This window comes from Triturus cristatus, chromosome 1_2, assembly GCF_964204655.1.
Source record: "Triturus cristatus chromosome 1_2, aTriCri1.1, whole genome shotgun sequence".
Classification (NCBI taxonomy): Eukaryota; Metazoa; Chordata; class Amphibia; order Caudata; family Salamandridae; genus Triturus; species Triturus cristatus.
This window is the reverse complement of record NC_140580.1, coordinates 1,096,986,725-1,097,007,337: the sequence shown is the minus strand read 5'-3', so window position 1 is coordinate 1,097,007,337 and position 20,613 is coordinate 1,096,986,725. Positions and strand designations below refer to the sequence as shown.

Sequence of the window (20,613 nt, the reverse complement as noted above, 5' to 3'; positions counted from 1 at the left end):
CGAGATTGGGTCAGAGGCAGACCTCTCTCCCTTCACCAACCAAATCTCCCGGTATTAACAGCTATGTCACTCCTGGGATGGGGCGGACATCTGAGAGAGGTAGAGATCAGAGAACTCTGGTCCCCAGTTGAATCCGGACTCCACAGCAACATGCTGGAGCTCCTAGTTATCCATTTGGCATTGAAAACCTTTCAACCCTCCCTCAAGGGAAGGCTAGTGCAGGTGTTTGTGGACAACACCACTGCCATGTTGTACTGCAACAAACAGGGCGAGATGGGTTCGTGGACCCTTTGTCAGAATCTCTGGACATAGCTGGAACAGCGGGGCATATCTCTGGTGGTTCAACACCTGGCAGGTACTCTGAACGCCAGGGCGGGAGAACTCAGCTGTCAATGCCTAGCGGATCACGAATGGTGTCTCCATCCGGAGTTGGCGCAAGGTCTGTTTTAGCAGTGGGGAGAGCCTTGGTTAGATCAGTTCACCTCTGTCGAGAATGCTCAATGTCAGCAGTTTTGCACTCTGGAGTTTCCAAGGCTGCTCTCACTCTGAGGCGCGTTTCATCTTGAGTAGAGATCATGCCTCTTGTACGCCTATGTGTCCATACCACTTCTGCCCAGAGTTCTCAGGAAGATCATGAACAACTGAGCCCAAGTGTTCCTTGTGGCTACAGATTGGGCACAGATAGTCTGTTATCCCAAGTTTCTGCAAATGAGCATCGATCCTCCGATCAGGCTGCCCCTTCGGGAGGATCTTAGCATCAGTAGGGGAGGGTCCTTCACCCAAACCTGTCAACTCTACGCCTTCTTGTGTGGAGATTGAGCGGCAGCAGTTGATAGCCTTCGACCTTTCTCCTGAAGTTTGTAATGTTATTCTGGCAGCCAAGCACCCCTCCACCTGCCGATGGAAAAAAATTGTATTATATTGTACAGAAAAGTCTATTTACCCTCTTTCTGCTTTCTTTTCAGATGGGATGCTTTTATTTTGACCTTTGCCCAGTAGGGCACTCCTCTGGGCACCCTGAAAGGGTCTTTTTCGTCTTTGTCTGCCTCCTTGAGGCTGCCAGACTAACCCTCCTTATTTTAATCACCCATTGTACATAGATTCCTGAAAGGCCTGGTACATATGTTCCCACTTGCCCCTTTCATTATGGCTCAGTGGGACTGTAGTTTGGTTCTCACTTTCCTAATGTATACTCCTTTTGAGTCCCTGCATAATTGCCCCCTCCTGCTGCTCACATTACAAACAGCCATTTTAGTGCTAATTTCATCCCCCAGGAGGGTGAGTGAGCTGCAGGCTTTAACATCCAAGTCTCCCTTTTTGGAGATATTCCCCAACAAGTTGGTGCTTCACACTAGGGCGTCTTTCCTCCAGAAAGTGGTAACACCATTGCATGTGGGACAATCTGTCACCGTGCCCACTCTCTACGCTCCTCCGCATCCCTCTGAAGAGAAGGAGCGACTCTACCGTCTGACCCAAAAAGAGTGTTGTCGTTCTACTTTGACCACACAAAAGAGTTCTGGGTGGATGACCAGATCTTCGTGGGGTGGAACGAAGAAAGGTTGTGCGGTGCAGAAGAGGACCATCTCACAATGGGTTGTCCTCTGCATCCCAAATTAGTATGGTGTTGCAAAGAAACAGCCTCTTGAAGGTTTAAGAGCTCATTCCACTAGAGCTAGGACTGCTACCATGGCATTGCAGCATGGAGTCCCAGTCCTGGACAACTGTCAGGTGGCAATTTGGGCATCCATGTCCACGGTTACTAAGTACTACTGCCTAGACAGTCACGTTCGTAGGGGCGGCAATTTTGGCCGCTCAGTCCTGCAGGATTTCCTTGTGTAAACATGTCCGCATTCCCTCCTCAGGGGATGGTGTTGCTTGGGTAGCTTTTCAAAGGTAAGGAATCTGCAGCTAGATGTCTCAGATGAACAAGTTACTTACCTTCAGGAACGCCTAACCTGGTAGAGACATGATCTAGCTTCAGATTCCTTTCCGACCCATCCATCCTGCCATCACTGCAGACCAGTTTCTTGGGTCAGGGCTAATCCCTTTCAGGGCCCTAGTTTTCAAACACAATAATGTCAGTACACTTCATGGCTCCAAGCTTCTGGCATGGAAAGTCGTGAAAAAGTAACTGATGTCAGCGCACAGAGGTGGCGCCTTTATAGGTGACATGGACGTCAATTCCGGCGCAGACGACACCGGCGATGCCATGTGGAGCCGACCGACACCACCAACCGGCGTGCAGGGGTATTGCTTAAAGAAAAATCTTTGGGATCCAGTCTGATGCCTGGAAAATTCAAAGGTAAGGAATCTGCGGCTAGATCATGTCTCTTCCAGATAAGGCGTTACTGAAGGTAAGCAACTTGTTCATCTAGTATAGCAGAAAACTTAGAACACAGCAGAACCAGAAGAGTGGAATGTTTGATTGGAATTGACCTTGATCTCTCTCCAGCACTATCTGAGGACACAGCAGAGAGCTGGGGCTCTCCCTCATGTCACCTTTGATTGAACAGGCACTTTTGGCGCTTAGGTGCAGGAACCCCAAATAGATGGCAGGATTGAAGGGATTAAGGAGACTGGAGGGAATGTGCGGTGCCATCGAGCACCTTCAGACACCACTAGGAGGCCTGCCCAGAGATGAAGCAAAAGCCTTAGGCTAGATGGAGGAAAGCTGCTCTGCTTCGTTTACAAGGGGCAAGCAGCTCTCTCTGCCAATTCAATTTCCTTGGATATTACCTTCACTGCCCTTGCTAGAACCCACTGATTGTTGATGTGGCAGAGGTAAAAGGCATCGGAAGACAGGGAGGTCTTGGGATTCTAGGTATCCTAGTTGTCTTAAATTATTCAGGTCCCACTTTGCGCTTTCTCATTTTCTGGAAACAGACACACTGCACAGTCACCACACTAGGGACAGCCAATAGCAGTGAGCAGCAATAAGCGAAACAGCATGCAGCTTGATGAGTTAAATTTGTAATGGTGGGAGTAGATGAGTGGATAAGGAAGCAATAGTTCAGTACAACCGAGGAATAGTTAAAACAGTAGGACACACACAGCACAGGGGGCGCGACAAATCCCTCTCACCACTTAAACCGGACCTGCCTGCAGTTTGATGACTGATATACTGGATGTAAATGTTGATCCTTCAGAACTCCCCCAGCCTGCAGACTGAGAATAGTAGACTGCATTTTTGTTATTGTTGACTTTGGCACATCTGTTATTTTAGTCGATTATTAATGAAGTTCATTGTCATATGTCTGAATTTGCCTGTAGGTGGTTCGGCAAAACTAATATCTACTTCCCCTCCTCATCCTATGTTACGCTCCATTTAATACTTGTAGGTTATGGCGCAAATAGCTTTCCCTCTTGTCCGTGAGTATACACTTCATGGGGTAATAGTTCTCTAGGCTGCATTCCCTCCCCCACTGGTACACTGTCTTGTCTAGTGCAGTGGATCCGGTCTTCACATCGATTGCCCTTCCACTCAACATGTAGGTATCGGAGCAGGCGCTCCTTTCTCTTACACACTATCACCCACAGATCTTCAACACTGCTAATACTTTGAACCCTTTGTAGGGTCTACTTCCCAACAACCTCATTTCCTCTCGACCAATGCGAGATGCGATGGTCCCTCAGGCGGAGACTTCCGGACTACAGTTGATAGGACTCTCAGTGCAGTGTACTTGTTTGTATGGTTGATTTTTTGGTTCACATAGCATTTTGTTAATATGTGCATTGTACTCTTCTTCCTTCTCTTTTTCTGGCTACTTGTTTCTTGTTTTCTTGTTTTCTTTTCTCTTCTCCCTCTCATCTGTTTTCTCTATCTTCTCCCCACCCCCGCTGTAGACTGCTACCTGACTAACCTCCCTGTCCGCCCAGTATCATTCTTTACCTTTTGATTTACTTCTTGGTTCTCGCAAACGTTATGTCCGTGCACATGCCCTTGCATATTTTTTTGTGGAACGTCAATGTTCTAACACATTATATCAAATGCAAAAATGTGCTCTCCTATCTCAGTTTCAAACATGCTCATATAACTCTACTTCAGGAGACGCATCTCAGAGGCAGAGGCTGAGAAGCTACGTCGTGATTTGGTGGGCAATGAGATACACAGTTGCTGTCCTCCGCAAGCGGTAGATGACCCATCGATGTCCCGGAAATGTGGGTAGCTATTTTGATTTGGAAATCACTGCCCCATGTTGTGCTTAGAACCGGAGTTTGATACTGAGGGTCACTTTCTATTTGCCAAACAAAAGTTCAGCAGGAAGGTATTATGCATAGGTTCTGTGTATGTGCTCACAGTTCCAAAGCATGCCTTCCTTCTTCAATTCACCTGTGTATTGACGGAAATAGATACAGCGAACATCCTGATAGGCAGGGATTGGAATCTGGCTTGGGATGCGGTCTTAGACCCAAATGGTCTGATTGATGTATCTAATAATGCAGACATAGCTCTCTTACGAACTATTGTGGCTGATCATGGCCTTCACGGCACATGGCAACTCTTACATTCATTACACTAGGAATACATGTACTTGTCTCCGGTTCATGGCACACAATCACTGCTGGTTTTTTTCTTGATGTTACACTCCATGCTTCCCCTTCTTTGCAAGACTTCAATACTAGAGAGAGCACTCTCAGACCACTGTACGATTGCCCTGCAGGTTGATACTAATACCCCTCTCGAGCCACCGTCAGATAGACAAGACTATTAAGGCCTTCATCTGGGGTTCAGGGTCACCTCGTCTGCCCATCCGGAAGCTTATCTCCCATAGATCAGTAGGAGGACTGGGCCTGCCCTCTGTGGAGAATTATTGTCTAGTATTATACGTGGCACAAATGGCGTACATGCACCCTCCGGTCCAAGACCCCTGTTATGGGTTGCGATCAAACGCAGACTCCAAGAGGCTCCATTGGGACTACAGGCCCTCTATCATACTGGCCTAGCTGCCGGATCCTCCAACCCTATGCTGAAAGCCATGTATGCCACTTAGATACGGGCTCACAAGCTCTTTTCGATTGCTGCACATCTCCATGACAAGGCTCCTCTCTGGTACAATACTGATATTCGCATGGGGGGGGCCATGCTTGACTGGGGCCCCTGGCATAGAACTTGATTCTAACCCTCACATACCTGATTGCTGGTGGCGAACTCAAGTCCTTTGAGATGATACAGGACGAATTTGGCCTGCTGCATACTCAGCAATGTCGCTACACACAATTACGTCATTGCCTACTGAGCGAACTGGTTCCTCAAATCTGGATCATCTCCTGTTCCCCGGTGCTCTCATATGTTAACGCTTGGGGTCAGTTTAAAAGTGTGATGTCTGGGTTCTACAATCTTCTGATTTGCCCCCTTTACTCTCAGCCACAATTGGCTAGTCTCATGACGACCTGGCAGGCTCGCCTGCAGGTGGAACATGATGAGGAGGACTGGGTAGAACTATTGAAGGCCCTGTAATGGGGAGTTCGGGTAGCACGTATGAAGTTCAGTCTATTTGGGATTCTTCAAGGCTGGCACTGGACCCCAGCATGGCTTCAGGTTGCAGGGTTGCTCCCTCACACGCTCTGTAGTTCATATATTACTCGATTGTCCTGCCATTCATCCCTTCCAGACAGCAGTGGGGTGTACGTTCCAGGAGTGCATGGATTTGCCCTCGCCACTTCTGGACTCCCTAATTTTCCTCCATTACTTATCCGACCTTTCTGAGCTGACCTGCCATGCCGGTCATCTGCTTGTTACTGCCCTTGCAGCTGCCAAGATCTGTATTCTGCGACATTGGCGTTCTCCACAACTGCTGTCGCATGAGGAATGGCTCGCTGAAATGTACAAGACTGCGTCCTATGAAAAGCTCATTTACAACTTAATGTACAAAGCAGATATTTTTCTTCTCATGCGGTCTCCCTTTCTGCAGGATGCCTCCTCCCACCCAATTTGCCACGACTCTTGATTCGGTCTTGTCATTGTCACCGCATGCCCCACCCCAGCATTACTATACTTGGGCTTCATCTGAATGCTCCATTTCCCTGCTGTCTTTACCCTGGTTTCTAGTTTAGATTTGTCTTCCCTCCCTTCTTTTTCCTCCTGTCCTTTTTCCATTCTTTTCTATTCCTCTCTCCATCTAGGCTTATTTTCTCACTCCTTTCCATCTTTTCTCTTCCTTTATTATATTTTAGTCACTTTTGGTATTGGTACATGTATCGCAAACAGCATTTGTATCCTACTATGGATTTATGCTGGACTTGCATGTCATTGAATTTTCTGATATTTCTTTTTTTGTACCTAATTTATGCCAATACAAAAATTGATAAACAAAAAACCAGTAGGATACTGTAAAATGGCTGAGCACCACTGGAATGCAACAATAATCGACTTACCTCCTACCTGTGGCCTTACAGCATCGCCACCACCACCCACAGAACGTTCCTTCCCCCTTCAGTTGAAGGCTTAAATTCTATCCTCCTGGTCTTAATGACTTTGGGCCTGATTTAGATCTTGGCAGACGGGTAACTCTGTCACAACAGTGACGGATATCCCATCTGGCGAAATATAAATCCAGGTATATCCTACTGGATTTATATTTTGGCATGACAGCATAACCGTCACTGTTGTGACGGAGTAACCCGTCTGGCAATATCTAAATCAGACCCTAGTCCTTAAATGCATTAGGTTATTGACCGCTGGTGATAGTGGAAACAAAGATATTAAAACCATAGAGTGGCTAGCCCCTCTGCTAAACTCCCTCCAACCCCACCCCATCTGGCTGGCTGGCTCCACTGGTTCCTCCACTGGTTTTTTCTGCTGATTTCATGGAGGCTTAGAGGATTATATCTCCTCCACTTTCTCCATAGCACAAGAGGGGCACTAGAGGTCAATTTCTAATAGCGACAACACAACCTTAAAGCCCCCTATCCATGGGCCCCGGTGCTGCTGTCCAAGTTAAGCAGCAAGGACAAAAGAGGTTGCCAATAGAAATGGGGGAATAGGGCCTGGGGGCCCACCTGGCCGGGGACATCTCTCAGCACATCTAAAAAAAAACCCTGGCTCCCCAAGGGGTCTAGTTAGGGTGACAACCTACTATATATATTGCCCAGTGGAGGTCATCACTGGGTAGTTATAGTTAGAATTGCTTTTTCATATACAAGGCGTTTTTTGGTTTTCTAATAACTTTGGCACCTTTTGACAAATCTACACAAAACTTTCCCAAAAATTGTAAATTCACTTCCGCTCCACCCTGGAAAGTTTTGGGGAGATTCATCAAGCAGAGGCCGAGAAAAAAGGCGGGGGGGGGGGTGAGGGGTCCCTAAATTCTCAAATCCCCATGCATTTTCCATAGACTACTTTAAAAATCACCACCACAAGAATTGCTGGACGAAATTACACCAAATTTGGCAGGAAACTAGATCTTGGTCCACCGATTGTGATTTTTGTGAGTTGGTGTAAATCTGTTCAGTAGTTTTTGAGAAATCAAGGTTTAATGATATTTGTGTATCTGGATAGTTGGGCCCGCGAGAGTCTCACGGAGCGCCAATTTAAAAATAGAGAGTTCTGATTGGCCAGGGAAACTTTTTGCCCTTGGGCCATATGCGCTCCTGTGGGAGTCAGAATCCTGCAGGAACGAGTGCTTTGATTGGCTGGCAGTAACATGAGAAAAATGTTGCTGGCAGTCATTTCAGGACTCAAGGACTTAAACTCCATGGCCACCGAAATCCCAATCCTCCTGTTATCGGCTTGCCTCCTTTATGTTCCTATAATTCATCAAGATTGCCAGGACATGGAAGTGCGTGCTCTCACCATCATCTATCACTCTTTATTAAAATATATGACCTCTAAATTAAATAACCTAGCAGCAGAAGTTTAGCTTTTAATATTAAAAGTTCACCTAATTGCTTCTCCTCCGGAGCTCTTTTTTATTGCCCTTCAGCTTAAATGATTTTATATTTGATTATATAGGAGTATTGGTAGAACCAGAGACCAGGGGTATCTCTTTATTAACAATAATAATTCCTATTTAAGGCGAATAAGTGCTACACCTATTATACTGATATAGCGAATTGTCAAGAATCTGAAAATTTGATGCCACTATCCTTAGACTGTTATTCTAGGCTTAGGATAATTGACATTGGATTGCTTTTGTATTTATTTTATTAAAATTGGGTGAGGGTGAAGGCACTGGTTGTAACAGAGGGCATGTGAAGTGAGTTTAATCCTCTTCAGGATTGTTTAAGAATGCTCATAATAAGTCCAGAATTTACAATATGAATGAGTAGAAATATCTGAAATGAGAATCTTTCGACCATGACATTGTAAGTGAGGTATAGCTACGTACACTTAAGGCATATTTTGTGAAAAATAGGGCATTAAAATGTAATTGATGTAGATGTCAGTCTTAAATTGCGAGTACAGTTCAATAAATGTAATGGGAATTTTTTTTCCAGAAATTTTTAGCTCTATTCTTTTTTCTATTCCTTAAACATCCAATTAGCAACTCTCCTTCAGTGCAAACAATAGGATAATTATTTATCCATCATTTTACCCAGGGCCAGACTGGCCGTAGTAGGCCTGGGCGGTAAATTCCATTCCGCTTGCGGAATTTGGGTAATTTCACGTTCCGCGGAGAAGGTGGAATTGCCCAAAATTCCGCGGCTTCGCGGAATTTTTTGCTTGTTCGCGCTTTCAAAATGCGTGTTCGCAAGATATTTCCCCCCGAGCACGCAAACAGCATTCGCAAACAGGAAAAAAAGCATCCCGAACGGGCGGACCAAGCAATTTCGCATGTTTGTGGAATTTCTGCGTGCTCGCGGAGTTTTTTACTGTTTCGTGAAGCTTTGCGTAGCGCGACTACGCAAATTCCGCCCACCCCTAGGCCGTCGCAGGCATCTGCCATTTTCCCGGGAGGCTGGAAAGGTGGGGGCTGGTTTTTCAGTAGTGGAGTGGTTTTGTTACTGCGGGCCAGTTATGCAACAACACTGCAATATTGGCCCCCAGTAACAAAAAGCAGAAGTGCTCGCCTGCGCAACCCCCGTACACCTGCCACCAACCCCCATTCCCCCGGGGCTGGTCTGCCGAATTGCTAGGGTTGGTCCAGGTTCCCAGTCCGGCCGTGATTTTACCTAAACTATCTTTCCTCTAAGTACCTATCATCACATTATATTTCACACACTGAATTCCAAAAACCCACCCACTCAGCTCATTGTTGTAATCTTAGGTTGTCAGATTACAGAACAAGTGTTCTGTTGCTTTAAATGTAAGGTTCTTTTATAGTTCCAGGGTTGCTATGGTCTGTGGAAATGCCAGTTGTGAGCTGACTTCAGTGGGATTGTCTACGCTGTCTCTGCGCTCCTAATAAAGTATTTCTTTCTTCTGAATTGTACCTTGGAAGCATTTGTTTATTTACAACACTCATCTTTTTCAATCTTTTTTAATGTCCTGTACTACACGTTTATACACATATTCCTTAGTTCAAAACTTCAAGGGGCACATTTTTATACACAACTCTTCTCAGTTTTTAGTACTTCAAAAAAGGAACATTTGACAAATAATTTGTCCTATAATATATTGAAGTAAGGACAGTGTGAAAGAGGTTAAGGGAGTTGTGGCTTAAGGGTAAAGGGTGTATCGTGTTGTGGTTAAATAAGGTATTCAGTTTGGGGTATAGATGCTACGGTTTACAGTTTTGGAGTGTAGAGGTTATGGATTACATGTTGAAGATTAAGAACATAGGTGTTAAGGCTATGTGGTTAGAGGTTGCATCATTACACTTTGGATCAAAATCCTTTTTAACACAGTAACAACTTTGTGTTCGCTTCCAAACTAATGTTTGTTTTCTACTCCTTATTCTCTGGTGCCCTTATTTTTCTATTCACTTTATATTATGAACAGACACATTTGTTGAATTAGTTTGGTTGCGTCAGGTAACAGATTTTGTGGTCAAACTTTCAGAGGTAGAGGGGTTACTGTTTTTAGTTTCACACACCAAAGTAGAGATTACCAGACAGAGAATGCACGTTTGTCTCTTGATTCCTTATATATTTGAGATTGAAATCACAAATTAAATATGACTTCATACAGTGGCGGCCAGTGAAGGTAAACGCAGTGCTGCTATGGGGCGGGGGTGGAAGTCAAAATATGACGGAATAGTGAAACTAAAATATAAAAATAATTAAAACCACTTACCTTGCGCTATTTATTTGAGTTTCACTATCCCGTCATATGTTGACTTCCACCCCACCTGCCCCACCCACCGCACTTGCCTGCACGGGCCGCCACCGACTTCATGCCGCCTCTCATGTCTCTTTCCAGCCAATTCAGTTTAAGATCCATAATTTACAATGGTTTTTTTTGGTCCGGTATTAGACAAGACCCTTGAATTTGACTAAAATGATATATTTTGTACTTAATCTAGGGGCTTTTAGCCAGGCCTCTCCATCTATTGGTCTACTGTTGTGTCTTTCGCATTTTTCTTACACCCACTCCAGCATGCAGCATGGCGCAGCGGGTCAGCCCTCTTCAGCTATTAATTAACTTCACTGTGAGAGAACATCTGCACACAAAGTAGATCCCTTCAGTGGCAGGCACTGTTATGTTAATGTGTACTTTGTGAGACCTAAAATATATTTTTACTTTTAGTCATTTTTTTCATTAAAGAAGGCCTAGCATCTCCCCCAACAAAAAAGTTTTACAAAAAAGGTGTAAAAATAAAACAACCATTGGCAAAGCCAAAAGGCTGGCATCCAACACCAGACCTATGGGCTTTGTCCATGCTTGTTTTGTATTATAAATGTTAACCGATTACAATGGGCTTTGAGATAACAGGACTTGGTTTCATCATTCTGCCTTTGACCAACAAATACTGAACCCTGCTTGTTCAAGTTCTAATAGTGTTTGTGTATCTCTGTGTAATTGTAAACACATTCTTAAAATTATTAAATTGAATCTTTCATAAATAAAGGCGCTTTATATCTGAGTGACCTTAACTAATGAAAGAAGACAAAACTTGTTAATACGATATATTTTCTTTGCATTTTATTAGTCGTTCAACTGTGACCGTCAATAGGATTTTACAGCATTATGATAAATGTAGCCTAAATGTTGCCTTAGATGTATTATAATATTGTAATACCTTGTTTTTTTTTATACCTTGAAGCTCGCTCCAGGGGTGTTTGAGTCTGTCCCAAGCCTTGTGGATGAAGAAGTCAAAATTGCAGTTATCAGAGATACTCTTCGACTGGTAGATCCGTTAAAAAGAAGAATCCACCACAATCAGTGAGTGTATTTTTATTGTGCTTTAAAGATAGAAAGCTCATGTGCCTTCAAAGGAACAACATAACTTGGACATGCTTGAATCCTTACACAATAGCCTGCAATTTAATGTGGAAATGATGATAGATGCCGACTATTAATATTAATGTAGTAGCCTCTGGATATTTTTTGTGCACTAATTAAACTTTTGCCAGTTATGTTTTCACCTGAACACTCAAACACTTTTCTGTTTTAAAAATATGTCCACGCCTGGACATTTGATAGTAATATATTTTGGTCTAGAACCATCCTGTGCCAGAGCAAGTTACATTAAAGTCGTGTGAATACAGTGTAAGGTCTTACTAAATATTTTGTTTACTTCCCTCTTTTCTTCTTGTACTTCTAGCTGTTTGTTTACCTCGTACCCCACACTTGCATAATTGTATCTTGGTCTTGAGAACATGATGTCTATTTGAGGAAGTGTGCAAACTTCAAAGGAATTAGGTGAATAGTTGGAAACATTTAGAGTTTGGTGATCAGGAGTACTATTTCTGCCAAGCCTTGAGTCTGCCCATATCATTTACAGATTGTGGACCTTAAGTAATCTGTCTTCATAGCCTCCATTAGCTCAGTTGAAGGCATACATTCTCGGAAGGCTGAAGGGAGTAGGGGCCATCAGAGGAAGAACATTTCACTGCCAGCTTTATTTAGGGTGGACAGTGTAATGTATTTTTTTCCTGTCCTTCTCTGCCAAGAAAAACCATGCAGTGAGCGACAGGAAACAAATTGTAATAACCTCCCACAGACTGGGAGAAAACTCCCAGGGTGTGGCTCTCATTAGTTTTTTGTTTATTAAACCAAACTCCCGCTTTGGGAGTTTGTTTTAGAAAAGAAAAATAAAGTTAAATGTTTGGTGGACGGCCATCAAAACCAACGGCTGCTGTCCACCAAACATGTAGTACATGGAATGGAACTGCCATGATGGCGGTTCGCTTCAATATACAGAGATGGGCATCGGGCTGGCAGTCGTCTCTAGATTTGGTGGGTGGCAGTCTGTCTGTACTGGCAATGGCACCAGGTAATTTTCTCTTACAACCTGACGGGCTGTACTCCACCCATAAAACTCTAAATCAGCCCCTCAGTTATAAATATTTTAAAACATTTTAATTAAAATTATAAACAGTGTATATATTTTACGAAATTTATGAAAGATAAAGGTTTAAACACTGCTTTCTAAATGCACCCTAAACTTGGTCATAACATCAGCTTAATTGTCTTGCTTTTACTTTAGCTGAGCATATTTTTTAATCTACTATTCTAACCCTGTCTGTAGCCAGATTGTACTCTTGCCAACTTGTGGTTAGAGTAAGCCATGGTAATGTTCAATGTTTCAATTTTATCCAGTGTTTGTGCAATATCTAAAACGTTTTGCAATGTATTGTATTCACTATTGTTGCCAACTCACAAATAAGCATTTTACAATTCTTAGTAGATCCTGAGACACTATGGCACATTGCTTTGCTTTTGTTTGTCTGGAGAATCGTCTTCTAAGAAGACTATTTTCTGAATCGTTGTTCTAATATATGTATCTTTTTTTTTGGTCTTTGAATATCATAATTACTCATTCCTGAACTGTTCACATTCTATGTGTAGAAGTGGGACAAACTGGAAATGTTTTGTACATTTAGAATCTGCTGTGTTGCAACTGAATGGATAATGGGGCCTGATTGCACCTCTTTCTAGGTTCCAGTGTATGCTTCAGAATGTTGTCCTTCATCTCTTACTTTTCTTTTTATTGCTATTCTTAGACTTCAACTAAAGAAAGCTGTCAGCTTATTCAATTGTTGGTGGGGATTTCCCTAATTTTAAGAAATTGCCCCATTTTTGTGTGGTCACACTTTTTTTGCTGAATTTTATTACAGGTTTATAGTCTCTGCACACAGGAGCACTGCTGTCCAATGCGCAGTGTATGTGCACTGACTCCTAAAATATGTAGAAATTGTCTGATCCCTGATTGGCGTTTTTCACTTTTTCAGTTTTCTAGGAGTTTTTAGTATATGGAGTGGAAATACACCATTGGCATGCAAAGTTAAAAGTCACCTGTGAACTGCAACACGTACTGCGCCATCCACTAGTGTGACAAAGGAAAACATGACTTCAGATCTACTATAGTAGTCTGACTGCTGCAGTGTAAAACCTGCAACGTGACCTGTTAAAATCAACTTTTCTGATAAAAAAACACCCCTTTTAAATATTAGTAAGTCACCCCTATGCAGACCTTGTAGCTCACATGTTAGTATGCACAGTATTTAAAAGTGGGAACATATAGAACATTAATATTACCATGGTACCAAGATTGATTCCAGTGTTTTCCTTGTATGGTTTGGTTTCTCTAATGCTAAAAATAAAGATGATAGAAAATGTTGGTTTTCATTTGTCGACTTTGCACAAAATTCGGCAGACGTTAAACATGTTTATCTTCCTCTTCTTGGTATGTCAAGTTTCATGCAGATCTTTCAAGAGAGACATGGTGCAAGGAGGAAACAATGTTAATTTCAGTTGGCGCTATTTGATGAGTAGTCATGAAACATAACAGGCATTTAGCAAACTAAGACCAGTGCTGGCAGTTCAGTGCGGATCTGAGAAGGGGGTATAGTAGTGGGGGGAGTTCAAAAATCAAGCTGCGATTTACTAATAAATTTGATGACTTTTGAAGATTCTGCGCTAAAGATAAGATACCTGAGGTGGTGTTAACTTAACTTTCATGCATGCACAGCGGGGGGTTGGTGGAATGGTAGTTGCGACATGGGTCTGCAACCAGATCCTGCTTTGGAAGCGGCGAAATAACATTAGTAGCAGAGTTGGACAGAAAGTGATTTGACGCAGGGCGTTGCTGCAGGCCAGCAGGGCCTGTCCTCAGCTGGGCCCAACTGAAGGGTCAGACACTTAAAATGTGTCATTTATTATATGCTACTCACAGCATAATTTGCACTTCTATCACGATGTGACAAGGGAAGAAAAAGCACTGACTAATTCAGTCCTACTGAAGCTTTCTGTTTTAAGTTTTGCATTATTAATACTTTCCATGGTTCGTTTTTCACTCGATATTTTAGCAAATTTCTGTACTGCTTGTCTCTCATTTTGTTTATTTATTTATTTATTTTCTAAACTTTTAGAGCGCGAACAAATACCACGAATGGTGTCTCGGCGCTGGGCAATGGTGTCTCGGCGCTGCTCACTTCTAGTGCATGTGTTCTGTTGTTAATGTTCTCATTGAATGTGTTTTTAACTATTTTGCATCCTCATTTCCGATTTATGTTCACTGTTACCATCTTGTTTTCATCCTTCCTGGTGATTGTTGTTGATTTCCCCTCTTGAACTTCAGCTCACTTATTCTGCTAAAGTATCGGGTGGTACCATAGGCAAACCTTTAGCATCTAAATTATGTTATGTAGTGCTATGTTAGGAAGATTAGTAAAGCGTGGCTAATCACCCATGAGGGTATCCAGGCACTGAGTAGTGCGAGGGCCCGAGAAAGGTGGGCGGATGAAATCATGGCTATTTTTCTGGAAGAACCAAGTCTTGAGCTTCTTTCGGAAGTCCATGAGGGAAAGGGTGGTTCTGAGGTGTAGCGGGAGGTCGTTCCAGACTTTGGTTGCGATGTATGAGAAGGAACGTGTCCTGCATCTGGTCTTCTTGATGCGATGGGTGCATGCGGTAGCCTGGGAGGCCTGACCGAAGATGTCTGCTGGATTGGTAAAAGTTGTGGCGATGGTTGAGGTGGTTGTATGTTGGAACCACGCAGGCATTTACCACGCCTGCCTTAACAACGTGGTCTGAACCACGAGTACTCCTTTACAATGCATTCCTTTACCATGCAAGTCGTTACAACGACTTGCCTTACGGAAAGCGCTGGACTTCGGAATAGTATAATTTACTATCCCAACTCCAGTCTGCGCAATAGTGGGGAAAGTGTTGGACTTAAAGTCCAACATCAGTTCAACAACGCTTTCCTTATCGCAAGTCGTTGTAATGACTTGCGTGGTAAAGTAATGCGTTGTATAGATGCATTCGGGGTTGGCAAAGCATGGTTTGAGACGCAGTGTAGAGTCTGTTTCCTGGTTGAGGTATGCTGGTCCGATTTTGTGGTGAGCTTTGTAAGCATACATGAGCAGCTTGAATCCGCATCTTTCCTGGACTGGGAGCGAGTGGAGTGCATTGAGGTGCTGAGATTTGGACATTTCGTGGGATGTCCAAGGTGAATCTGGCGCCAGCATTCAGAGTGGTTTGAAGTCGGCTGGGATTCCAGCGTAGAGGGCGTTTCCGTATTTGAGTCTGCTTTTTGGATGAGCAGGAATAGCAAGCAGCAGGTAGTCTTGACTTGACATCACCGCAAGTAACTGTAAATTCACATGTAACCCCCTTTAACACCTCAAAGTAGGCACTGGTTGGTGGTGAGCATCTATTTAATTCTTTAACGTAGTATTAAGAAAGTCCTCAGTTTCTCTTTTACCCAAAAGAAGGATCACTATAGACTTTGGTTCCAATAAATATAGACTTCAGACAAACACTTCAGTCAGCTACATAAAAGTTGACATATATCCTCCTTGGACTTTAGGCCTCAATAACATGAAGGGTACCCTAGTTATATAAATAAATGTCCCCTGCTTTGCTTCAGGCAGTTCCCGTCTCATTATATATCGCTCCTCCTTGGAATCTCTCTGAAGGAGTAGGTTGTTCTGACCTCACATCTGTGAGAGGGGAGACACACTGACATTCACATGCACTTTCGGCAAACTGCACCCTATCAATATTTGCCTTACATTTGTTTAGATTGCTACATTGGAAAACGTCACCCAAATTCCAACATATTCATTTGTAATCTGTGGTCTAGTAAATCTGGTTATTAGCAAGAGACTTTTCATTTGAAGGAAGTTCCTATTTTTTTAGGCCATGTATAATTTTTTTCTCCCTTTGTGACCATGAGCAGGGCCCTTTTATCCTCACTTTCTTCCTGTACTACAATCTTTTTAAAGTATTCGTTTTACTCTCCTTTTTCATCCTTTTTGATATGCTTCTGATGGATTCAGGACATTTTAGCAGACCTCTACTGAACTGGTTCATATGAAACGCTAGCCCTTATCGTTTCTTTTGATATACATTAAACAAAAACAGCAGGTGAAGCGTTTGTTGGATAAGCGTACAGGAGCATGTTCGTAAAAGGATGTTTTGCAGTTGAGAGCAGTGATATTTGATGTAAAACCCAAGTTTCATCATGTGTATATATACCTTTTTCTACAAAACACTAACACCACGGGGATCAGAATTTAATGGGTGCCATAGTCAACACTTGTTACAGTTTTGCCATTTAAAATGGGGCATAATATTAACCGGGCATCCCCCCTCCCAATAAAATTGGGCAGATTTGACCTACTACAATTTGCATATGGAAAATTGCAGGGATTCAGTATTTATCACAAAACATGTACTTCTGTTTGCCTGTGCAAATAGTCTGTGCAAGGGAATGTATGACGTTACAACACAAACATTTACAACGCATGCCTTTACAACGCAGTTTTTACATCACAACATCCATTACAACGCATGATTTTACAACGCATACCATCACAACGCATTTTTATAAACTACATTTACAATGCATTCCATTACAACGCATACCATTACAACGCATACCATTACAATGCATATTACTTTTAGGGCAACAGTAGGGTAAGTGTTGGATAGTGTAAGGGTAAAAATTACTATTCCCACTTCAAGGAGTGCAACAGTAGGGCAAGTGTTGGATAGTGTATGGGTAAAAATGACTATTGCCACTCCAGTGAGTGCAACAGTAGGGTAAGTGTTGGATAGTGTAGGGTTAAAAATTACTATTCCCCATTACTTACCTTATAATGCGTTGTAATGGCATGCGTTGTAGTGACATGCTTTGTAATGGCTGTGTTGTAAGGGCATGCGATGTAAAGGATGTTGTGTTGTAATGACTGTGTTGTAAAGGTAGTGCATTGTAATGACTGCTTTGTAAAGGTTGTTTCCCGTGCAAAGACCAGGAAAAACGGGCAACTCATAATAAAGGCCCGTCAGAACCCTGTTCAGAGAGCCATGGGTCAAGCAGGGGTTACTGGGCCAAACCATGGGGGTTGAAGCCTTTTACTCCCGATATACCAGGGTCCGACCTACTATGGTCCTCAGCAACTGGGCCAAATACATCTTCAGCACTTGACTCACAGTGGTAGAGCAGGTCGAGCTGTCTGCGTTTACTTGAGAGGGATGGCGAGGCTATGGGGGGTAGGTAGACACGGGGAGCTTAACACAGGCTCACAATTCAAAATATGCGCAGCAACGGCAATAAATGACCGTAGTCAAATACTTGATTTAATGAAAAACAGGACTATTTATATACAACCACCAAGCAAAATACGACATTCACAAACAATACAACCAGTTCCCTGAGGTCATGGCTCTAGTGATTCATAGGTGAGTCCCTCTTTCCTTAAGCTAATGGTAGCGGTTAGTCCCCATTCACCATAATTGCCACTCAGGTAAAGCCTTACTAGTAGATCGAGTCTCAGGCATCCCACTGTGACTCCTTATGAAAGTCAAAAATGTTCTAGTACTGCACCACTATTTGGCAAGCAAGTTTCCCCACAGCCATCTGGCTTGAAATCAGTCTTACCTGTAACAGCAGAATCCGAGCCCCCATTGTCTCTGAGCGTGCCCTCTTAACGGGTGCTGGAGCTGCGGTCTCTGGTAAGTTATTTTCATGCAGACCAGCCGTGTTGCGCTTGGCTGTTCTAGAGATCTCCCATACATGGTTCTTCAGTGACCCGGGTCTTCTTGCGACTCCTCCAAGTTGGGTAAGTTCTTTGGTTCTTCCCACCAGTAGTGGGAGGGTCTTGGTGCTGGCACTCAGTCACGGCTCAGGCCATCTAGGCTCACCATGACAGCCTCTCTCCTCCGATGAAGATTCCGACCAGCCCACACTTCTTTCTCGGGCCCGCTGGCCCCTTCTGGCATACGTGGTCACTGCCCCTCCTCTGCACACATGCTCCGGCCCAATCAGCAGAGGTAAACTTTACGGCAGCTCCCCTGGCATCAGGGGTTACCCACTTAACACCTCACACAGGCTATGGCACACTTGGCACAGCAGCACTCTTCACGGGTGCCCACCTGGCATGTCGGGTAGGCGACTTCACACAGGCAATGGCCCATTTGGGGCAGTAGTGATCATGGCTCACTTCACGGTGGCCCTCCTGTGATATATGGGGGTTGCTACCAGGTCACACGGGCAGCGTCCCAATCAGTGCAGCAGCCTTCACCTCACACCTTGCTAAAGGAATCCACTTGCCTGGATTCTCCACTGGACTTCGCTCCCTTCAGTGTTTTACTCTTTGTCACAGGGCACACTGGTCTTGACAAGCAGGCATGCAGGTGTAGGTGCTCCAGGCTCAAGTGCAGGTAGTCCTTGATTCCCTGGGCGATGTCCCCTCACCCAGCTAGGAAACGAGCAGGCCTTGGCCCCCTGTTCCTGTAACAGGCAAAAGTCTTACAGAGCATCCTGACTGGCACATTGATATTCAACAATTTTTGGTGTCACTCTCTCTTTCTCGTAGTCCATTTCCAGACATCAAATGTAACCTAGAGTCTGAGTCTTTGAAGTTTGTAAGGGGCTGCTTCTTTTTGAAGTGCCCACTCCTCTGTTCTCTCTCCTGCCAGAAAGCAGTCACAGCAGGAGCGACTCCAAATCTGATAGCCCCATAACACGGGCCTTGGGAGTGACTAAAGGTTTACGTTTGGATGTCAACCATAGTGATATGTGTATGTATCAAAAGGGTATCCCAGGGCCTCAGCCGTACTCGTTAAGCTTTTCTTATCAGCCCTGTCTCCTTCCTGAGGTGGGCCCAGGCCGCTTCCCTGACACCTCTCTCTGATTCAAAGAGCACCTTTTGAAGTGTACTGGAGCCAGGCTCTCCCTTCCTCCAGTGTGTCCCACCCCCTTACAGGAATGAAACAATACACAAATCTGTCTGAGGGGATTCCTCTACCTCCTCTCCTCATGTTTCACCATGCAGACCTGGGTTTCCCACAATGGAACCCAGAGTCTTCCATGTATTGTATCTTTCACAGACACCCATGCACCCAGCACATTCATGTAGCATACACACACTGCACAGCCTTTTACGTAATATAACATTTGTAGGCCTATGTAATCACCCAGCACTTGCAGATAACATACCTGCATTGCAAAGTACTGCATTATCCATGTATTGTACCATTCACAGGCCTACGTGCACCCAGCACATGGATTCTACACATGCACTGCACAGTACTATACACCAGACCAATGTAGGCCAGGGGTGAGTAAAGCAAACAGCAGCATAAATTTAAGTGAGTGAGCCTGTAGGCCTCTCTCCAGTGACTCTGTTCACTTCTACTGATCAATACATGGTATGCTGCCACCACTGCGCTCCTGCTTCTTAACACCTGGTAACGGCACTAGCCTTTCAGCACCATGAGGATAGTGCTTTGGGCGCTCCTCCCCGGTCCAGCAAGGGCGCAATCGATGAGACGCCCCTATGTCCTGGTGCACTCTCACATGATCCATGTACGCCTTTGACAGTAAATTCAGCATTAGGGATCCAGACATCATTACAGTTGGAGTACTCTAGGCATGGGTATACGTCTGTCATCCACGCAAGGGACATTTCTGTCCCAACAGGGCCATTTTAATGTTTCTCACCAAACCACTTTAGTACCTTTATTGAGTTGGCTTTGGGAGCCGTCTTGACTCAACAGTGTGCAGTTGGTCAGAAAGACTTCTTTTTACCCAATGGGTTCATGGTCATAACCAGTTTGTTAATGCACAGAATACCTTCGCCATTGTTGGGTACGGTTAGTATTCCGTGCGCGTGCCTGTACCGCTTAGGGCTATAAACAAATCATTGCTGGCTCCACTTTGCTGTCTGTTTTTTGTGAGCTTTCTGAGGAGATGTTCTCACCCCACAGATGTTCTCTCTCCAGGGTAGATCCCTGGATAGGGAAGGAGTCTCTGGGAAAGAGTTACCAATAGTGGACTCCTGCAATGTTGATTCCTTTGTTGGGACAAGAAGTGCCTTGATGTGACTTTTCATGCCTTGTCCTGAAGGCATGTGAAGTTGGGTGGGAAGGTTGCTTATAAGATTTAAATATAAAAAATATTTGCGGGTTCGTTGTCCTTTACACCTTTTAAACGCTCGTGTGAAGCACAGTAATGTGTTTTTTAACCATACAAAAGGGCATTATGGAGGTACTGCCAACACTGTGGCTGTCTAAATTATGTCATTCTTGAGGCAAAGAAAGCCTAAATCTTACGTTTG

The 20,613-nt window shown here is 44.0% G+C and overlaps 1 protein-coding gene across 1 annotated transcript in view; it reads left to right on the top strand.

The window, feature by feature from the left end:
• Positions 1 to 20,613, top strand: part of TTLL11 (tubulin tyrosine ligase like 11) — a 749,536-nt gene that overhangs the window by 405,778 nt on the left and 323,145 nt on the right. The window contains exon 6 of the mRNA XM_085613706.1: positions 11,145 to 11,263. Within this exon, the coding sequence (XP_085469832.1) occupies positions 11,145 to 11,263 (119 nt within the window). The remainder of the gene's footprint in view (positions 1 to 11,144; positions 11,264 to 20,613) is intronic.